Here is a 21477-nt window from a genome sequence, read left to right on the forward strand (position 1 = left end):
GGCCAGTGCCTGGCACCAGGCTCAGAACTCAATTGCAGTGGTGGCAAGGGTGGCCCCTGAACTCCGAGGGGGTCAGGTCTTGGGAATGGCCACATAGAGAGGGCTCATGTTACCTCAGCAAGAACAGAGCAGATAAGTGCTGGTCTCCGAGATCAGACCACTGGCAGCCCAGAGCCCAGCTTCCTGTACCATCAGCACACGGAGATCATGTCTGCCGAGCCCATGCTGAGCTTGTCACAGTAAACATGGGAGATTTGGGCTTCCCCTGAACCAGGAGACAAGTAGCCAAAGCATTTAGACAACTTGATGCTCATTTTTTCCCCTGTATGTTTATTTTAAAAAGTCTAGAAAATGCATAAAATGCTACCTAAAAGGTGTCTACAATAATAAATTATTTCCAGTTAAGCACTGCAGATCCATGCAAACCAGTCTCCTTGCTTTTACCAAGTTTATGTCCCACGGGTTTATGCTTTTCCCACTTGACTCTTCCTCGAGGTTTTTTACCCCATCAGTCCTGGATGAGCCAGGCGTCCTCACAGGCTCAGCAGATGGATGTGGAGAGTGGCCAGGGTGGAGCAGCCCCAGGGCGGAGGGGCACTGCGCTGGCACACAAGGGGCTTCAACACGTGTCTGCTTTCCAGCAACCCTGAAGTGTCTTCTACATAAGTGGGGTCTGGGTTTTAAAGGGAGGAGCCAGGGCTGGCCCCTTCAAGAATGCATATTTCAGAAAACATTTAGTCTACCTGAGGTCTCAGGAAGCCAGCAACTTGGCCTGAGGTTTTGAGTTTTCAGTTAAGAGGAGCCGGCCACATCGGGGCCTTTGTCAGCAGACGTGGTGTGGGTGACGACAGCTGGCCCAGAGGCGGTCGGCCACGCTTCAGGGAGGAATGCGGAGCACCAACCGAGCGAACTTTAGGAGAGGCCAGGAGGCCAGGAGGGCAGAGAAGCAGGGCCAGCGCTGCAGTGACCATTTTAAATAACACTTCATTTGAAGGAAGCAAGCTGCGGCCCTCCTCTGGCCCTTCGTGGAGGAGGTCTGCCCTCACCTCAGTACAAGCGGCTGAGGGTACCTGGGCAGCAGCCAGCCTCTCAGAAGGGAAAGGTGCCAGAGGCAGCACTGAGGCATAATTAAAAAAACTACTACAAAGACTTCCTTCTGGAAAGGGTTCAGGAGGCCTCGGAATACACACACTTAGGAGATGGCAAAACTCCTTTTCTCGAGGGCAAAGTAGCACACAAACAAGCCTAGACAGTGCTTTTCAAGGTGAATTCACTGAACGTGATGAAGTACATGTATTTTGTGAAGGTTTGGCCACATAGTGAACTTTGGACCATGCTGACAAGCCGTAGCACAATCCCTCTCCTTCCAGATTAGAGCAGGGCTACAAGGGCAACTCCCACAGAAGCTGAACTGGGAATTAGTATAGATGGCCGATGTGGGCCATGAGTAAGAACAAGCCTTCTTGAAACACACACCAGCCTCCAAGCATGTCTTCTCATTTGATATGACAGATAGGTCCCAAACGTTGCATTTCATATGAGAAAAAGCGATCCTGCAGGGGCACTGGTCAATATCGACAGCTGCTCAGCCTCAGTGTGGGAAGCAATAGGGAGTGGCGGGGACTGTGGTGAACTGGTGAACCTGATGATCCATCTAAAGGTGGAGATATTTCTCAACTCTAGCGGGCTGTTGGTGAGGGTGTGAACTGTGGTATGGCCAGATCTTCTAATCCAGATTGCTATGTAAAAATTTTATCATTGTAAATTATAAAAAATATGATTTTAAATTCTTAAAAATCTTCTCCAGGCTAAACAAAACATACCTGTGGGCTGGATCATTTTGTAGACCCTCTTGCAGCAGTAGGAAGTTGTGGTGGACAGAATAATGCCCCCTCCCCCACCCCACCACAAGGATGTCCATGTCCTAATCCCCAGAATTTGTGGATATTACCTTACATGGCAAAAGGGTCTTTTCAGTGTGATAAATTAAGGATCTTGCCATGGGGAGATTATCCTGGATTATTTGTTGGTTTTATAAGCAAAAGGTCCTTATTAGTGAAAGAGGGAAGCCGGAGAATCAGGGTCACAGTGTCTTGGGGTGACCAGCCATCAGAGGCAAGGAATAAGAACAGCCTCTAAAAGATGGGAAGGCAGGAAACATTCTCCCCTAGAGCCTCCCATGTCTCTGCTGACACCTTGATTTTAATTAAGTGAAAGCTGATCTCCCAGACCACAGGGTAAGAAAACTTGTGTTGCTTTACGCCATCACATTTGGGGTAATTTGTTACAGTAGCAATAGGAAACTAATACAGGTAGCCAGCCAATCTCTGGTGTATTTTTAAGCATTTTTAGGAGATGAAGATATTCTCTAAATATCTGTTTAAAATGCCAATGTATGATTACAGCTGGGAGAGCCAAACAAGGCAGTTCAAGGCAATTTCTCTTATTTCTAGGAGTAAAGGACAATGGGACTAACAGTGAATTTCTGCAGTGGGATAACCACAGTGTCTTATCAAAGCAGGCATGCGTCAATGCCCTCAGACACACACCCTTTACTGGCTGGGCTGCTGCAGTTATTCCCGCCCCCCAGGGTGGTCAGTAGCAGTCAAAACCTAGCCATCCAACCAGTTAGCATGGGCTGTCACTATGTCAGGGGAAAAGAGCTGCATGTTAATACACTTGACTTCTTAAATACTCAGGACCACCAAATAAATAATAATAGTAATAAAAAGGCACACTGTCATTTTCATCCAGGGGACCCCAGTGAGAGTGGGGACCCCCAGTGGGCTCCTAGGGATTGGAATTGTTGACCTGAAGAGGCCCTTATCCAAATCCGAATCCAGGGCTCGTTGCAACCCTGTACTGGGTGACTCACACCTCTCCCCTCTCATTTTGGGCTGGTTTTATAACCAAACCTGAGTTTAGAAGGGCATGAACCGTGATGACTACATCCAGATCAGAATTCATCATTTTCAATGTCTCATCATCAGAATGAGTCCACTTGGAAGTCAGAAGTTGGTGGTCCCCAGGAAAACCTCCTGCTGCTCCTTCCATATGATCCTCTTCTTTAGGATTTCTGGTTGGGAACCCTGAGGGGTGTTTTAGTGTCCTGCTTTATGCAAAGTCTCTGGGAAGGGGCCAAGTTATTCCCCAGGCTCCTCTGGCTCGTGGGTGTCCAGTAAGGGAATTTCTGTGTTTGTCTTGCTTACATTTGCTATGGTGGGGTGGGAGAAGGTGTACGGTTCACTCTCAGACTCAGGAGGGGAGCCAGGGGATGGCTCGTTTGTGGCCAGCTTCATAGTCAGGGCCTGGGAGCACAGGGCAGGTGGGGAGGGAGGGCAGTCCTCCGTGAGACCCTGGAAGGGCCGGTAGGCGTCCACCTCCGGCTGGAGGAAGGACCCGCTGGAGTCCTGCAGCAGATGCCCATACACCATGGTGTCATCAATGACTGCATACACGTGGGAGTCATTGTCCCTGCGTCCTTTCTGAAACTTCTTTTGCTGCATCGGCATCTGGGTGTTGACGTTGCCATTGTAGATACCTACAGCTAGCCCCTTGTTTATCTTCCTTTTCCTGTTGAGAGAAAGGGAACAAGACAGAAGTCAGGAAGAAAACGATCTGAGATGTGCACCATCTGTATATCCCTACTGGAACTCAGCCTTCAGGGGTCTAACCATGTCTCCACCAAATAACTCAAATCATGTAGCGTCTGAAACCAAAATCACTGTCCTCAGTGCACATTTGGAAGGGACCGGCTTCTGTTTCCAGTTTTCAAATTGGAAATGGAGTGGGAAGTGGTTTAGGGAGTGCCCTTGAATTAGCTCTGGTCGGTGTGTGGTGTTCGGTGGTGGGGATACACCTGCCAATCCCCCTTTCCTCCTAGAAAGGGGTGGTGCCCCAGCCCAGGCACATCAGGATGGAAGGCTGTAACTTAGACTTTAGCTGAAGTTGAGCACAGCAGAACTCAGCACTAGCAGAGGGCCCTGCTCCTTCAGAAGTAACCTCCAACAAGGCAACAGGCTGAAAAGAAGATAGATTCAGGCTGGGGCGCCAGAGTTCCTCAACAACACCATTAATGTTTGGTTTGCCATGTTCTCTGGTTCTTGGAGATGGACAGGCATTAGCACTCTTGGCCATGGGAAAAACAAGGCTTTGCCCTCCGTCTCCACAAGCCAAAAGCAGGGGATGGTGACTCCTTAGCTGCCCAGTGATTCAAATGGGGACATCAGATCAATTAATATGATGGGCCATAAAATGCAGAGGCTGGCCTTTCACTAATTGTGGACAGGCTCCCTGTATTTTTCTGAGATAAAAATAAATCTAGGACATTTAGCTTGAACAACTGAGTTCTGAACACAGGGTGCATGTATTCCATAAAGGCTCCTGCCTGCAGCCCTGATGGGGGCCCCTCTGTGCTCCCAGCACCTTGTCTGTACCCTCCAGAGCTCTTCTCACGCTGCCCGGAGCCCGGCTGGTTATCGGCCTGCCCCTTTATGCTCTCTGCCCCAGAAGAGTCTGTGTCTTGCTCGCCGTTATATCCCCAGCATGTTGCATGGTTCCCAGAGTCCGGGAGACCCTCAGAAATACATGCTTAATGGGCACACTCAAGGGTGCTGCCTTCTGAATCCACCCACCCTTCTACACCAGCCTGGGGATAGACAGGGCGTATGCAAACCTGCCAGCTAGGGCCGTCCCCAGGCACAAGGCCAGAACTGGGCAGTTAAGTGATGGAGGGAGTGCCGGGCCCTCCCCTGCCCAATTCCCTCCTGATGAGAAGCCGGGGCGCCGCGTTACCACCATGCCTTCCGACCTGGGTGGGGCACACTGTGCACCCCAGACAAGGAAGTTTCCTGAGAGCAACAATCCTTTCCCCGTGAGTGACATATGTGCCAGCCCATGTCACAGAGAAGAGGCCTCTTCCTGGATCTGCTGTGGGCAGGTCCCTCCTCATTATCAGACATATTGTTGATCAGGAATTCCAGTTGTTTGCTCATGGCTCCAGTTAATAAAAAAAATTTTTGTGTGTGTTTTGGAAGGTCAAATCATGCTAAGGAAAAAAAAAGTATCCCCTCTCTCTCATGGATTTAATTAGAAATATAAGCAGAATTGATCAAATCTGGCAGCAGGGTGCATTCTGTAATGGTTTCCTTTATAAAACAGAAGCTGTCGTCCTGAGGGGGTGGAAGGCAAGACTGAGTCAGCTAACTGGGTTCTCCTTCCTGGGGCCCACGGGGCTGGTTTTCTGCTGCTTGTCTGGAGTCCAGTAAACAAGCATAAAACAGATTGTTTAAGAAACTGGAGGACAACATGCCGGGGCAGCAAGGGTTTACTTTCCTCAAGGTGACAGGAGGCAGCGGGGCCCAAGGCCTGGTCTGGCGGGAACCGGGCGAGGATTTTCCTGCCCAGATTGCCCCTGAGAGGATCACAGTCTAATGAGCAGACGGCAAATGGCTCGGGGATTTGATCAAAGGCAGCTGCATAAAAACTACAAGGCTAAAGTGCCACCAGCATGTCTGTGGGTTTTGGTTTTTTGTCCCCCTGCTAGGTGTGGGATATTTTCCCCCTCCAAGCATAACTCACATCTGGCAATATTATTTAACATTGATCTCTGGGGGAAAATGGGGAGCAAGACAAAAAGTCAGTAATTAATGGCAGCTCTGGTCTCTGCGATCTGAGGAGGCATCAGTTCAGCTGAAGACAGCTGGAGAAATTCCACCTACTTCTTTTTCACACAGCAAATGATGAATCCGAGGGCAAACAGCAGTAATACACTGCCTCCCGCCACCACGATGACGATGACAGTCAGGTCTGTGAACAGAGACACAAGGGGGAGAGATGCCACGTGTGGGGTCAGGCTGGAGAAGCCGGGCAGATGGTCCCCAAAGATGGCTGCCACCCCTCCGGGCCCCCTGCATGCACGTGCTGTCCGCCGCACTCATGAGCATCTATCCCTCCTCGACTCTGCACTGAGCTGGTCCTGGGGCCTGGTCACTTCTTGCACATTCTCTTTAGGGGAATCACCACGTAAGACGTCTGACTGGCTGAGACCACCATGCTGGGAGGAGGCCCGACCAGCCAGGGGAGACCCCCTGAAGACACAGAACCATGGAGCCTGGCTGAAAGTGAGCACAAGCCTCCAGCCCCCTGCTTACAGGTGAGCTGTCCCAGCCACCTGTTCAAGCTCTCTCGCTGAGGGCAGAGATGAGTCACTCTGCCAGGCCCTGTCCAAATTCCCACCCGGGAATTCGAGCAAACAGAATGGTTACTGTCGAAGACACTAAATCCTGGGGGAGTGTGTTACGCAGCGACAGGTAACTAAAACAAACTGGGGAGCCTACCAGGTCGACTGAAGGTTATACTCCTGGCCTCTACCAGGTGTGTCCCCCCAGTCACACCACCTGTGTGGGGGGACAGAATAGCAGAGGGGTGCAGGAGAAAGCAGGGAGTCAAAAGTCAGAAGTGAGAGAGTTAAGGGGAGGGTGGTTTCATTTGTGCTGTCCTTTTCCTACAGTTGCCCAAAGGAGAAAGAAAATAAATCAGAGAGGAGTCCTGCACCGAACAGGGATTTACGATTTCTTGCTTGCTCAACAAGAAAGGAAAAGGTGAGATTAAGAGAAAATAGGGACAGAAATAACTAAAAGAAAATGAATGTAAGAGGAAGAAAACCTGCACTAACCTGAGAGTGTGGGAGAGCTTTTCACTCGTGGGTTCCGGTTCCTGTCAGGTCTCCTGCTGCCAATTGGCCGAGGAGCCCTGGGGGGACGCCCAGCCTCTCTGACTGCCCCAGGGGAAGGGGTCAGGAGGAGGAGCCTCCAAGGTCCCTTCTGCTTCCTACACTTTGTGACGCTCTGTGACTCTCTTGGAGTCAAGGGCAAACACGGCCCCAGCACAGGTCGCCTTGCCACACGAGCACTTCCTGGCTTGAAACGCTTCATGGATCCTTGCAACCTCGAGCACAAAGGCAAACTCCTCATCTTGGTCCTGCCGCCTGCCGCCAAGGGTGTTTCACAGACACCAGTGTTCCAATGGACTAAGTTAAATATGTTGCTGTCTCCAGCTCCCCACAACTGAATCACTAACACTGAATTCCCAATGATACTTTCATGAGTTAGCTGGTATCAGCTACTCTACAGATGAGAAGGAGAGGAGTGAGGGACTTGCCCTGCAGCAGAGAGAGACTGGCAGAAAGGGCAGGGCTAGATGGACTACTAATACGCCCTCATTCCACCCTCCCTGAACCCGGTCCTCTACTGTGTGACTCTTGAGCCCCTCCCGTCAAGAGACAGAGTCTGTCTGTCAGCTTCTGGGATCTGGGCTGCCAAAAGAATGCTGTAGAAGGGATGGTGTGTGAGCTCCTGAGTGTCAAGATACCTTAGCTGCCTCTTCCAGCCTCTCCTGGATCTGTCCACCTCTGCCCCGGGAACAAGCCCAGGATGGAGGATAAGAGCCCCGGTGGAAGAAGTCCAGCGATCCCAGCTGATCTTGGTGGGGTCCCAGACATGTGAGAGTCCCTGGCCAAGATCAGCAAAGTCCTCTAGCCAACCTACAGCTGCCCACAGGTGCACAACTGAGTGAATGCTGATAATGCTCAGACCAGAAACATCCAGCCAGCTGTGTAAGCAATAATAAATGGCTGTTTTTAAGCCACGGAGTTCTAGGGGTGGTTTGTTAGATAGCATTAGTGATTCAATAGCTGACTGATATGTGAACAGCCAGGACTCAAATCCATGTTTTCTAACCTTGCCTCCTAGGCTGGCCCCTTACCCCTCAGCTGACAATATGCTGTCCACCACCATCCCCAAAAGACCTTGGAGGACCTTACCCATAGTCCTCGGGTTAAGCGACACTGAGAAGAGCAGGTCCAGCTGCTTGCCGCTCACAGGGCTGCAGTTGGAGATGTTGACCCAGAAGCTGTGATGGTGGAAGCTTGGCTTGGGAAGTAGCTCCTCCTCCAGGCTGAAGATCTCCTCGGCCTGGGCCCGCTGCTCCTGGATGATCATGAATGCGCGCCCTGTCTGGCAGACCACGCCGGTCCGCTCCTTGAGGAAGGTCAGGCAGGCCACCTGGTCACTGGGCACGCTGATGTTCCAGGACACTGAGGCGAGGGAAGGCAGGCCCCGGTCCCAGTTGGGGGTCCTCAAGTAGACCTTATTTTTCCTGTCTGGGATCACTGTGAAAATGCCTTCCTCTGTTGGAAAGGGAAGAGCATCCACACAGATGTTTGACTCAAACCAAGTAGAGAGAAAAAGGAGTGACGGAGGAGAAGAGGATGTGAGGTCGTCTAGACTAGACCAGGGCTGTCTGATAGAGCTTTCTGTGATGAAGGAGGTAGGTGTTCTGTATCTGCACCATCCAATAGGGAGCCACAGCCTCATGCATCTATCTGTTGAAGGCCTGAAATGCGCCTGGTGTCACCGAGGCACAGGATTTTTAATTTTATTAATTTTAGCCACATGTGGGTGGTGGCTACTGTATTGGTCAGCGTAGGACTATTCTCAGTCAGAGTCTAGCTCAGGTCTTTTGAGAAAACAAAACAAGCACACAAACAAAAAACAGGCTAGCTTGCCAAACTGGTGGTTCTCTCAGGTTCCTTTCAGAAATGCCCTTGACACAGCTAACACTCATCTGATGGCTCGCTCCTTGGTGGACTGCTGTATACTGATTTCTGTTTCAGAGACTAAAATCTTCAGGTTCTGGGTGTGGGGAGATAGGATTAAAGGTGGCGGCATGAGAGGTGAGACAGAAGCTTCCTCCAAAAACTGCATATAATACGAAAATATAATTAATACAACTAATCCTGAAAGAGCAACAGGAAAGAGGACTGCGCCAAACTACATATAGCTGGAGAAAAGAACAAAACTCAAGGAACGGGGTAACATACCAAAGTCATGGCCTGGTGGGACCCAAGCCCTTCCCCCACCCCAGCTCACTGGCAGAAGGAAGAGAAACAGAGCAGCGAGGGAGTGGAGGCCTGGGACTACTGAATACCTAACTGCAGAGATCTGCTCTGGGAGCACAAACCTACATTTCTTGGTGCTTTCATGGTACTCTCATGATTAGGGGGCTGGAAAGCTAAGACAGGCAGAATACCTGGAGAGACTGAGATTGCAGCCAGTTGTGGAAAGCAGGGATGCATATCTGGCTGCTCTAGGACAAAAGAAAGGCGGGCAGTCTGAGAGACTTCCTAACAGCAGGAGGGCTGCTAAAGAGGAAGGACTGCACAGAGCTTACTGCTCAAGAGAAAGGACAGGTAGACAAAATTATCCAGGTGCCCTCTGCTCAGCAGGTTGGGAACTTTGACGATCTTTAGGTGCTCCAGCTCCCTGGCTGGCTACACAGCTCCAAGGACTCCCTCTGTGATACGCAGCCTACTGCGCCTTTCTCCTGGCCAGCCCCACCTGGCTCCGCAAACTGGCAAACCCTGCCCTGGCATCAGGCCAGCCAGAGGGAAGCCCTGTCTACAGTGCAAAGCATAGAGGCTTATACCTGTGTGCTGGGCCCACTGGTTCAGGCAGTGGATACAGGCATAGTAGCCGGGAAACAGGAAACACCAAAGAAACCTGGTTCAAAGTAAAATTATGTATATAACACCTGAGAAAGATTCAAATGAAATTGACCTCATGAATCTTCCTGAAAGGGTTTTCAAAATAAAAATCATTAACATGCTCATAGAGGTACCGAAAAATATTCAAGAACTCAGGAATGAATTCCGGTCAGAGATCCAATCATTACGGAACACAGTATCAGAAATGAAACATACAATGGAAAGTTTTAAAAGCAGATAAGCTATGGTGGAGGAGACAATAAATGAAATAGAAATTAGAGAAGAGGAATACAAAGAATCTGAGGCACAGAGAGAAAAAAGGATCTCTAAGAATGAAAGAATACTGAGTTGTGTGACCAATCCAAATGGAACAATATTCACATAATAGGGGTACCAGAAGAAGAAGTAGAAGAGAGAAAAAGGGATAGAAGGTGTCTTTGAGGAGATAATTGCTGAAAACTTCCCCAATCTGGGGAAGGAGATAGTCTCTCAGGCAATGGAGATCCACAGATCTCTCAACACAAGGGACCCAAGGAGGACAACACCAAGACATATAATAATTAAAATGGCAAAGATCAAGGATAAGGACAGACTATTAAAAGCAGCCAGAGAGAGAAATAAGATCACATACAAAGGAAAACCCATCAGGCTATCATCAGACTTCTCAGCAGAAACCTTACAAGCCAGAAGGGAGTGGCATGATGTATTTAATACAATGAAGCAGAAGGGCCTCAAACCAAGAATACTTTATCTGGCAAGATTATCATTTAAATTTGGAGGGACTAAACAATTCCCAGATAAGCAAGAGCTGAGAGAATTTACATCCGACAAACTGTCTCTACAGTGAATTTTGGACAGACTGCTATAGATGGAAGTGTTCATAAGGTTTAATAGCTGTCACCAGAGGTAATAAAACCACAATAAAGAAAGTGGAACAGATAATTACTAAGCAAATGCAAAATTAAATTAACTATCCCCAGAGTCAATCAAGGGATAGACAAAGAGTATACAGAATATGATACCTAATATATAAAGAATGGAGGACGAAAAAAAAAAGGAGAAAAAAAGACCCTTAGGTTGTATTTCTAATAGCATATTAAGTGAGTTAAGTTAGACTCTTAGATAGTAAGGAAGTTAACCTTGAAACTTTGGTAACCACGAATCCAAAGCCTGCAATGGCAATAAGTACATACCTATCGATAATCACCCTAAATGTAAATGGTCTGAATGCACCAATCAAAAGACATAGTCACTGAATGGATAAAAAAGCAAGACCCATCTATATGCTGCCTACAAGAGACTCACTTTAAACCCAAAGACATACACAGACTAAAAGTGAAGGGATAGAAAAAGATATTTCATGCAACTAATAAGGAGAAAAGAGCAGGAGTTGCAGTACTTGTATCAGACAAAATAGACTTCAAAACAAAGAAAGTCACAAGAGACAAAGAAGGACATTACATAATGATAAAAGGGTCAATCCAACAAGAAGATATAACCATTATAAATATCTATGCACCCAACACAGGACCACCTACATATGTGAAACAAATACTAAGAGAATTAAGAGGGGAAATAGAATGCAATGCATTCATTCTAGGAGACTTCAAAACTCCACTCACTCCCAAGGACAGATCAACCAGACAGAAAATAAGTAAGGAGACAGAGGCACTGAACAACACATTTTAGAACAGATAGACCTAACAGACATCTACAGAACTCTACACCCAAAAGCAGCAGAATACACATTCTTCTCAAGTGCACAAGGAACATTTTCAAGAATAGATCATATACTAGACCACAAAAAGAGCCTCGGTAAACTCAAAAAAGACTGAAATTCTATCAACCAGTTTCTCAGACCACAAAGGTATGAAACTAGAAATAAATTACACAAAGAAAATAAAAATCCTACAAACACATGGAGGCTTCACAACATGCTCCTAAGTAACCAATGGATCAATGACCAAATTAAAACAGAGATCAAACAATATTTGGAGACAAATGACAACAATCATTCAACACCGCAAAATCTGTGGGATGCAGTGACGGCAGTGCTAAGAGGAAAGTATATTGCAATACAGGCCTACCTCAGGAAAGAAGAACAATCCCATATGAACAGTTTAAACTCACAATTAATGAAACTAGAAAAAGAAGAACAAATGAGGCCCAAAGTCAGTAGAAGGGAGGACATAATAAAGATTAGAGCAGAAATAAACAAAATCGAGAAGCATAAAACAATAGAAAGAATCAATGAAAACAAGAAATGGTTCATCAAGAAAATAAACAAAACAGATAAAACCCTGGGCCAGATCCGGGGGGGATTAAAGATGGGGGTGGGGGAGGAGAGACAGAGGCTTCCTCCTAAAACTGGATACAATTAGAAAATTTAAGTGGCACAACTAATCCTGAGAGAACAACAGGAAAGAGGACCGCGTTAGACTGCACACATCTGGAGAAAAGAGCAGACCTCACCAAATGGGGAAACGTACCAGAGCTGTGGCTCCGCAGGACTCGAGCCCCTTCCCAACCCCAGCTCAAAGGCGGAAGGAAGAGAAACAGAGCAGGGAGGGAGTGGAAGGCTTGGTACTGCTGAATACCTAACTCCGGAGATCTGCTCTGGGAGCACAAACCTACATTTCATGGTGCTTTCATGAGACTTGCATAACTACCGAGTTGGAAAGTTAATACAGGCAGAGTTCCTCAGAAGACTGGGATTACAGCTGCTTGTGGAAAGCAGGGATCCAAATCAGGCTGCTCTGGGACAAAAACATACCTGTGTGCTCGGCCCACTGGCTCAGGCAGTGAAGACAGGCACAGCAGCCAGGAGGCGGGGAACAGTGCTTTCCTCCCCCCAGGCACCAGTACCGATCCCCTGCGACCCCGGACATTGCTTCAGGGGCTGAGCAGCCCCAGAACAGAGCTTCTGGACACTAGAGGGCGCCATATACAAACATGAAATGCCAAAGGAACCTTGTCCAGAGTAAAATTATTAATACAACTCCCGAGAAAGATTTAAATGATATGGACCTTGTGACTCTTCCTGAAAGGGAGTTCAAAATAAAAATAATCAACATGCTAATAGAGGTACGGAAAGACATCCAAGAACTCAGGAATGAATTCAGGTGGGAGATCCAGTCGTTGAAGAGCAGGATGGAGGGTATTACAAGCAGGTTGGATACGGTGGAGGAGTCAATAAATGAAATAGAAACTAGAGAAGAGGAATACAAAGAAGCTGAGGCACAGAGAGAAAAAAGGATCTCTGAGAATGAAAGAATATTGAGAGAACTGTGTGACCAACCCAAGCGGAACAATATTCGCATTATAGGGATACCAGAAGAAGAAGAAGAGAGAGAGAAAGGGATAGAAAGTGTCTTTGAGGAGGTAGTTGCTGAAAACTTCCCCAATCTGGGGAATGAGATAGTCTCTCAGGCCATGGAGATCCACAGATCCCCCTACACAAGGGACCCAAGGAGGACAACACCAAGACATATAGTAATTAAAATGGCAAAGATCAAGGATAAAGACAGACTATTAAAAGCAGCCAGAGAGAGAAATAAAATCACATACAAAGGAAAGCCCATCAGGCTAACATCAGACTTCTCAGCAGAAACCTTACAGGCCAGAAGGGAGTGGCATGATGTATTTAATGTCATGAAGCAGAAGGGCCTGGAACCAAGATTACTTTACCTGGCAAGATTATCATTTAAATTTGAAGGAGGGATTAAACAATTTCCAGATAAGCAAAAGCTGAGAGAGTTTACCTCCCACAAACCATCTCTGCAGTCTATTTTGGTGGGACTGCTATAGATGGAAGTGTTCCTAGGGTTGGATAGCTGTCACCAGAGGTAGTAAAACCACGGTAGGGAGGGTGGAGCAGCAGATTGCGAGGCAAATGCAAAATCAAATTGACTATCCCCAAAGTCAATCAAGGGATAGACAAAAAAATTCAGAATTTGATACCTAATATATAAAGAATGAAGAAGGAAGAAAAAAGGAGGAGAAATAGAAAAGATTGTGTTTGTAACAGCATACTAAGTGAATTAAGTTAGACTCTTAGATAGTAAGGAAAGTAACCTGGAACATTTGGTAATCACGAATCTAAAGCCTGAAATGGCAATAAGTACATACCTATCAATAATCACCCTAAATGTAAATGGAATGAATGCACCAAATGACATAGAGTCACTGAATGGATAAAAAAACAAGACCCATCTATATGCTGCTTATAAGAGACTCACCTCAAACCCAAAGACATGCACAGACTAAAAGTCAAGGGATGGAAAAAGATATTTCATGGAAACAGTAGGGAGAATAAAACAGGTGTTGCAGTACTAGTATCAGACAAAATAGACTTCAAAACAAAGAAAGTAACAAGAGATAAAGAACGACATTATATAATGATAAAGGGCTCAGTCCAACAAGAGTTGGACTCTTTATATATAACCATTATAAATATATATATGCACCCAACACAGGAGCACCAGCATATGTGAAACAAATACTAACAGAACTAAAGGAGGAAATAGAATGCAATGCATTCATTTTAAGAGACTTCAACGCACCATTCACTCCAAAAGACAGATCCACCAGACAGAAAATAAGTAAGAACACAGAGGTACTGAACAACACACTAGAACAGATGGACCTAATAGACATCTATAGAACTCTACACCCAAAAGCAACAGGATACACGTTCTTCTCAAGTGCACATGGAACATTCTCCAGAATAGACCACATACTAGGCCACAAAAAGAACCTCAGTAAATTAAAACAGATTGAAATCCTACCAACCAACTTTTCAGATCACAAAGGTATAAAACTAGAAATAAGTTGTACAAATAAAGCAAAAAGGCTCACAAACACATGGAGGCTTAACAACATGCTTCTAAATAATCAATGGGTCAACAACCAAATTAAAATGGAGATCCAGCAATATATGGAAATAAATGACAACAACAACACTAAGCCCCAACTTCTGTGGGATGCAGCGAAAGCAGTCTTAAGAGGAAAGTATATAGCAATCCAGGCATATTTAAAGAAGGAAGAACAAACCAAATGAATAGTCAAACGTCACAATTATCGAAATTGGAAAAAGAAGAACAAATGAGGCCTAAGGTCAGCAGAAATAGAGGGACATAATAAAGATCAGAGAAGAAATAAACAAAATTGAGAAGAATAAAACAATAGAAAAAAATCAATGAAACCAAGAGTTGGTTCTTTGAGAAAATAAAATAGATAAGCCTCTAGCCAGACTTATTAAGAGGAAAAGAGAGTCAACACACATGAACAGAATCAGAAACGAGAAAGGAAACATCATGACGGACCCAAAAGAAATACAAAGAATTATTAGAGACTACTATGAAAACCTATATGCTAAGAAGCTGGAAAACCTAGAAGAAATGGACAACTTTCTAGAAAAACACAACCTTCCAAGACTGACCAAGGAAGAAACAGAAAATCTAAACAAACCAATTACCAGCAACGAAATTGAAGTGGTAATCAAAAAACTACCAAAGAAAAAAAAACCTGGGCCAGATGGATATACCTCGGAATTTTATCAGACATACAGAGAAGATATAATACCCATTCTCCTTAAAGTTTTCCAAAAAATAGAAGAGGAGGGGATACTCCCAAACTCATTCTATGAAGCCAACATCACCCTAATACCAAAACCAGACAAAGACCCCACCAAAAAAGGAAATTAAAGACCAATATCCCTGATGAACGTAGAGGCAAAAATACTCAACAAAATATTAGCAAACCGAATTCAAAAATACATCAAAAGGATCGTACACCATGACCAAGTGGGATTATCCCAGGGATGCAAGGATGGTACAATATTCGAAAATCCATCAACATCATCCACCACATCAACAAAAAGAAGGACAAAAACCACATGATCATCTCCATAGATGCTGAAAAAGCATTCGACAAAATTCAACATCCATTCATGATAAAAACTCTCAGCAAAATGGGAATAGAGGGCAAGTACCTCAACATAATAAAGGCCATCTATGATAAACCCACAGCCAACATCATACTGAACAGCGAGAAGCTGAAAGCTTTTCCTCTGAGATTGGGAACAAGACAGGGATGCCCACTCTCCCCACTGTTATTTAACATAGTACTGGAGGTCCCAGCCACGGCAATTAGACCAAACAAAGAAATACAAGGAATCGAGATTGGTAAAGAAGAAGTTAAACTATCACTATTTGCAGATGACATGCTATTGTACATAAAAAGCCCTAAAGACTCCACTTCAAAACTACTAGAACTGATATCAGAATACAGCAAAGTTGCAGGATACAAAATCAACACACAGAAATCTGTGGCTTTCCTATACACTAACAATGAACCAACTGAAAGAGAAATCAGGAAAACAACTCCATTCATAATTGCATCAAAAAGAATAAAATACCTAGGAAAGTGATATACCAAAGACTACCAAAATAGAAAAAAATTCCAAAGAAGTGAAAGACCTATACCCTGAAAACTATAAGACACTCTTAAGAGAAATTAAAGAGGACACCAGCAAATGGAAACTCATCCCATGCTCTTGGCTAGGAAGAATTAATATCATCAAAATGGCCATCCTTCCCAAAGCAATATACAGATTTGTTGCAATCCCTATCAAATTACCAACATTCTTCAATGAACTGGAACAAATAATTCAAAAATTCATATGGAAACACCAAAGACCCCAAATAGCCAAAGCAATCCTGAGAAAGAAGAATAAAGTGGGGGGGGGCCTCACTCCCCATCTTGAAGCTCTACTACAAAGCCATAATAATCAAGACAATTTGGTACTGGCACAAGAACAGAGCTACAGACCAGTGGAACAGATTAGAGACTCCAGACATTAACCCAAACATATATGGTCAATTAATATTCGATAAAGGAGCCATGGATATACAATGGGGAAATGACAGTCTCTTCAACTGATGGTGCTGGCAAAACTGGATAGTTATATGTAAGAGAATGAAACTGGATCACTGTCTAACCCCATACACAAAAGTAAATTCAAAATGGATCAAAGACCTGAACGTTAGTCATGAAACCATAAAACTCTTAGAGAAAAACATAGGCAAAAATCTCTTGGACATAAACATTAGCGACTTCTTCATAATCCAATTAAAAAACGGGCAGAGGAGCTGAACAGAGAGTTCTCCGAAGAAGAAATTCAGATGGCCAACAGACAAATGAAAAGATGCTCCACATTGCTAGTTATCAGAGAAATGCAAATTAAAACCACAACGAGATATCACCTCACACCAGTAAGAATAGCTACCATCCAAAAGACAAACAACAACAAATGTTGGTGAGGTTGTGGAGAAAGGGGAACCCTCCTACACTGCTGGTGGGAATGTAAGCTAGTTCAACCATTGTGGAAAGCAGTATGGAGGTTCCTCAAAAAACTAAAAATAGAAATATCATTTGACCGGGGAATCCCACTCCTTGGAAGTTACCCAAAGAATACAACTTCTCAGACTCAAAAAGACATATGCACCCCTATGTTTATCGCAGCACCATTTACAATAGCCATGATACGGAAGCAACCTAAGTGTCCATCAGTAGATGAATGGATAAAGAAGATGTGGTACATATACACAATGGAATATTATTCAGCCATAAGAAGAAAACAAATCCTACCATTTGCAACAACATGAATGGAGCTGGAGGATATTATGCTCAGTGAAATAAGCCAGTGAAAGACATGTGCCAAGTAATTTCCCTCATTTGTGGCATATAACAGCAAAGCAAAACTGAAGGAACAAAATAGCAGCAGACTCACAGACTCCAAAAAGGGACTAGTGCTTACCAAAGGGAAGGGGTGGGGAGGTCGGGTGGGTAGGAGGGAGGAGGGGATTGAGGGGTATTATGTTTAGCACACATGGTGTGGGGGTCACGGGGAAGACAGTGTAGCACAGAGAAGGCAAACAGTGAATCTGCGGCATTTTACTACACTGATGGACAGTGACTGCATTGGGGTATGTTGGGGACTTGATAATACGGGTAAATGTAGTAACCGCATTGTTTTTTCATGTGAAACTTTCATAAGAGTGTATATCAATAATGCCTTAATAAAAATTTAAAAAAAGTAATAAGTAAAAAAATTAATTCTTCAGGTTCTAGGGAGAAATCTAGAACTGCAATGCTGAAAGAGCTTCCAGCATGTCAACTAGTCCATTCCTTACCTTCAGGGCAGATAAAACCCCAACATCCTGCACTGATGAGAGTGTGTCTTATGTTCAAAGCCTCCCCAGAAGGAGTTTCTCTGGTAGCCTTGCAGACACCGGGCAGCAGGACTGACCTTAATGTTAGGGTCAAAGATTTTTTTCCCTCCCACTCATGTCTCTGAGAACAAAAGTACCAAGTATACCTCAAATAAAGGTCTTGGGCAATTTTAAAATGGCCTCTGACATGGAGCAACCTGTACTGGTGACTGTGAGTTTCAAATTAATCATGTAGAGTTCACCTTTGTGACTGATTTAAATCTCATTTGGTGCCTCAGAACATTGAAGACCTTACGCTGACCTCCCAGGAGGGGTCTGCTCCACCGTGCTGGAGAACGGGCCCCTAGTGCCCTGGAGATTGATCCTTCTCCAGGTATTCCTTCCTCCATGCACTCCACACTACATTCTGAACTGTCAGAGCAGAACCATAAACCTGTCTGCATAAGGATTTTATGTTACCACCTTAAAAATCCAGGGCTCTGGAATATTTGCTTAGTTCTCACTTATGCCCTCTCTGCTTCCAAAAAAGACTCCAACTTGATTATTTGTTCTGCTGCCTACAAATAATCGCCTTCCACTGTCAGTCTTATTTGTAACTCCTGGAATTTTCCACCCTGGGTTAATGGTGAAGTCAGGATTAGGACTCAAAGATCTTTCAGATTTCTTGCGTCAGCACCAGACTACTCAGCTGTCCCTTCTTTTAAAACTGACAGCTTAGTTAAGACAATCAAAAAACCAAAAGAAGACGAATGCCCAAACAAGAAAGGCTAAAGCGGCACAGATATGGGGACAGAGAGGAAGACCCCTTACCTTTGAAGTATGGTCTAAAGGTCACGGTCAGGCTCTGCCTGGAGATATCTTGTTGGAAGCCAGGGGCAAAGGTGCGGAGAGTCACCGAGATGTTCTGCTTCACCTGGATCTGCTCGATGGAGCCTCCAGAGCAGAAGGAGCCGAAATAAAGGTCCTGGCCGGGGACGGCGCTGGCCATGACGTAGCTGAAGCTGGTGTTGCAGCCCCTCTCGTGTGTGTGCTGCTGCAGCTTCTGGGCTGGCACCAGCGTGAGGCTGAGGCTGTCCTTGGGCACCAGCAGCTTCCAGGAGAAGTCGTGCAGCTGCACAGGCAGCTGGAGGATGTCCTCAGGCACCTGGAGCGAATAGGATTTCCTGCGGCAGTACCGTTGGTCTGTGCAGCCTGGAAAAGAGGGTCTTGTGAGACCCAGGCAGGGAGGGTGTGGGAAGGGCACCACTGTAGTTCCCAGCTCATCCCCAGGCTTGTTTCCTTTTCCCTGGTCTCTCCTCTCCCACTCTGTCCTCCATTCCCGGCTCCCTGATGCTATTTCTCTAGCTTTCCTGCCTACCTTCTCACATTCTTACTCTGCACTAAACAGGCAGACCAACTCCTGGGGTGGATGTAGAGTTGAAATGTTCTCTTCTTGTCTGACAAGTTCTCTCCTCTGTGTATGTGTGTCTTAGATGCGCAGTGCCATGTGGGCAGGGCACAGGGTTTTCCTCCACTGAGACCTGCTTCACTCTGGGAAAGGCTTAGAGCAGTGAGTGGCCTGGGGGAGACCTCAGCTCATGTTCCAGTTCTGCCTCTTCCTAAGGGGGTGGCCCTGGGCTGCTCTGCTTCTCGTGGCCTCGGCTGCCGCATCTGCAGGGACCCTTAGAGCACCCACATCAGAGACCATGGGGGCCCAGCAGGGAGGTGACTATTGGTTTTGCTGCCCTCCATTTATCAAACATTTATTACGGGACGAGCACATGTCCAGCACTGCTGGTGGATGAAAAATGAAACAAGCCAAAGTTCTCGACCTCAAGACCCTCAGTCCCACACAAAAGACAAGTGGGCAGTGAGCATGGAAGCAGGGGGTGTGTGGATAGGCAAGGGTAGGGAAGACTATGCAGCAAGGAGGGCATTTCACTAGAGAGAGATGGGTCGGCCAGGCACCAGAGACCTAGGCATGGACAGGACGCGGTGTACTTCTGAAGGATGCGCGTTCCATCCAATGCTGCTGCTCCAAGGGGTGTGTCTCCACCTCACTCTGCTTGTTTCTGGGCTGCCCTTGCTCGCTCTGCACTGCGGAGCCATTTCTGATCATGCTGTTTACAACCTACCCAGAAGACCCCCCACTAAGAAGGCAGGGCCGGGAAGGGAGAGCTGCCCGTGGCCTGATGGGGCATGTACTAAGCTGGCGTACTTATGGTTTTCTCGGCATTCATCCAGAGGCGTGTCAGGTCATCACAAAGGAAGGAGACCTTGTGTTTGGAGCCCGGTGTCAGGGTTAAGTTGGTGCTGCAGGTCCGGGACTCCAGACACACGAAGCAGCCGGGGACAAACTTACGGCTCAGCTTGACAGGCCGAGGCTCAATGGTGAGCGACGTGGTTCGCTCGTCACTCAAGTCAACCACATAGCTTTTATCTGAAACCACAAACAGAAAACTGGCATGAAGACTGCGCTGGCAGCAACCCTGTGAGAACGCAAAATGTAGCCCAAAACCTCTTCTGGTTGGGGAACGTTGGAAAAATTTGTTATTATTAAGAAAACATTATAAAACTTTAAAAGAAATTTAAAAAGAAAAGCAATGGACTGCATTGCTACCACCTTTAACTGCTTTCATTTGTTCAAATTCATTTGAGTTCTTGTTCATATGCATGCATGTTTTCACCTACTTAAAACTAGTATATATGAAATGTTAGCTAAGCTTTTATTATTTTATACGGTTTTACTCAATTTTTCTGCATAGTTTTCACATGCATTCATCTTTTAAAATATTCATTGATCTTAATGACTGACTTGAACACTCTGACTAGGAACAGTAATCATCAACAGTGTGGTTTTTGTGCAGCGATGGAAGAATCATGGATAAGATGGAACCATAGATACTGTAATTTAATCTCTAATAAATGGTATGTTTCAAACACATGAGAAAAAAACAACTCCACAGGGTGGGCCAGAACTATCTCTCCCATTAGCAAAAGAATAAAATTAGACTGGTAGCTCAAAGCAGTCACCCCAGTAAAAACAAAGAGAATATCCTTATAAATGTGGAGTAAATACAAATTATAAAAGAAAAAAGGTTTAAAATATCTGTCTGACAACATGTGCCATATGTAATGTTAAAGGACAAGGGACACATTGGAAGAAAATATTTGCAACCCAGAATGACTGAGCAGTTCAGAGGAAAGGAAATACAAATGTCCAAACATCCCAAGTATGATGAGTTCTTAATACCATTATAGCATCATTTGTAATCAGAGAAAAAAAATTAAAACAAAAATGTATAGTCTGAAACTGAGGACCTGCACCCCTGTGCTCCTGGCAGTGTGACATGGAACATACACCCACGTTCGCACTGCGGCCCTGTCCCTGTGGAAAGCTAGGGGCCCCCTCACACTGGTACGGTTAAATAAACCACGGAACATGGCTTCTCCTTCCTCTGTATGAAGTGCATTCCATCCTCGCTGGGTTTGTGTCCCCCATGTTCTGAAATTCTACAGTGAAGCGCCTGGGCGCACATCTGTTCATATCTGTCGTGTTCAGTGGTTCCTTTCAATCACAGTCCATGTCCCTCGGTTCTGGCAAATGTTCCTGCAGAGTCTCTGAGGATTCTCTCCCCTCTATTTTTCCTATTCTCTCTTTCTAGAACTCCTTTTATATGGATATGGGGCCTCCTTGACCAGTCTTCTGATTTTCTTACC

General features: G+C 45.6%; 1 protein-coding gene across 1 annotated transcript in view; it reads right to left on the bottom strand.

Moving 5' to 3' along the window:
* Positions 1 to 310: 310 nt before the first annotated feature.
* Positions 311 to 21477, bottom strand: part of CDCP1 (CUB domain containing protein 1) — a 69855-nt gene continuing 48688 nt past the window's right edge. The window contains exons 5-9 of the mRNA XM_036899358.2: positions 19976 to 20197; positions 18589 to 18969; positions 7823 to 8188; positions 5721 to 5808; positions 311 to 3573 (exon numbers count right to left, since the gene is read on the bottom strand). Of these exons, the coding sequence (XP_036755253.2) occupies positions 3144 to 3573; positions 5721 to 5808; positions 7823 to 8188; positions 18589 to 18969; positions 19976 to 20197 (1487 nt within the window). The 3' untranslated portion in view covers positions 311 to 3143. The remainder of the gene's footprint in view (positions 3574 to 5720; positions 5809 to 7822; positions 8189 to 18588; positions 18970 to 19975; positions 20198 to 21477) is intronic.

Source organism: Manis pentadactyla, chromosome 1 (assembly GCF_030020395.1).
Source record: "Manis pentadactyla isolate mManPen7 chromosome 1, mManPen7.hap1, whole genome shotgun sequence".
In the NCBI taxonomy this organism is placed as follows: Eukaryota; Metazoa; Chordata; class Mammalia; order Pholidota; family Manidae; genus Manis; species Manis pentadactyla.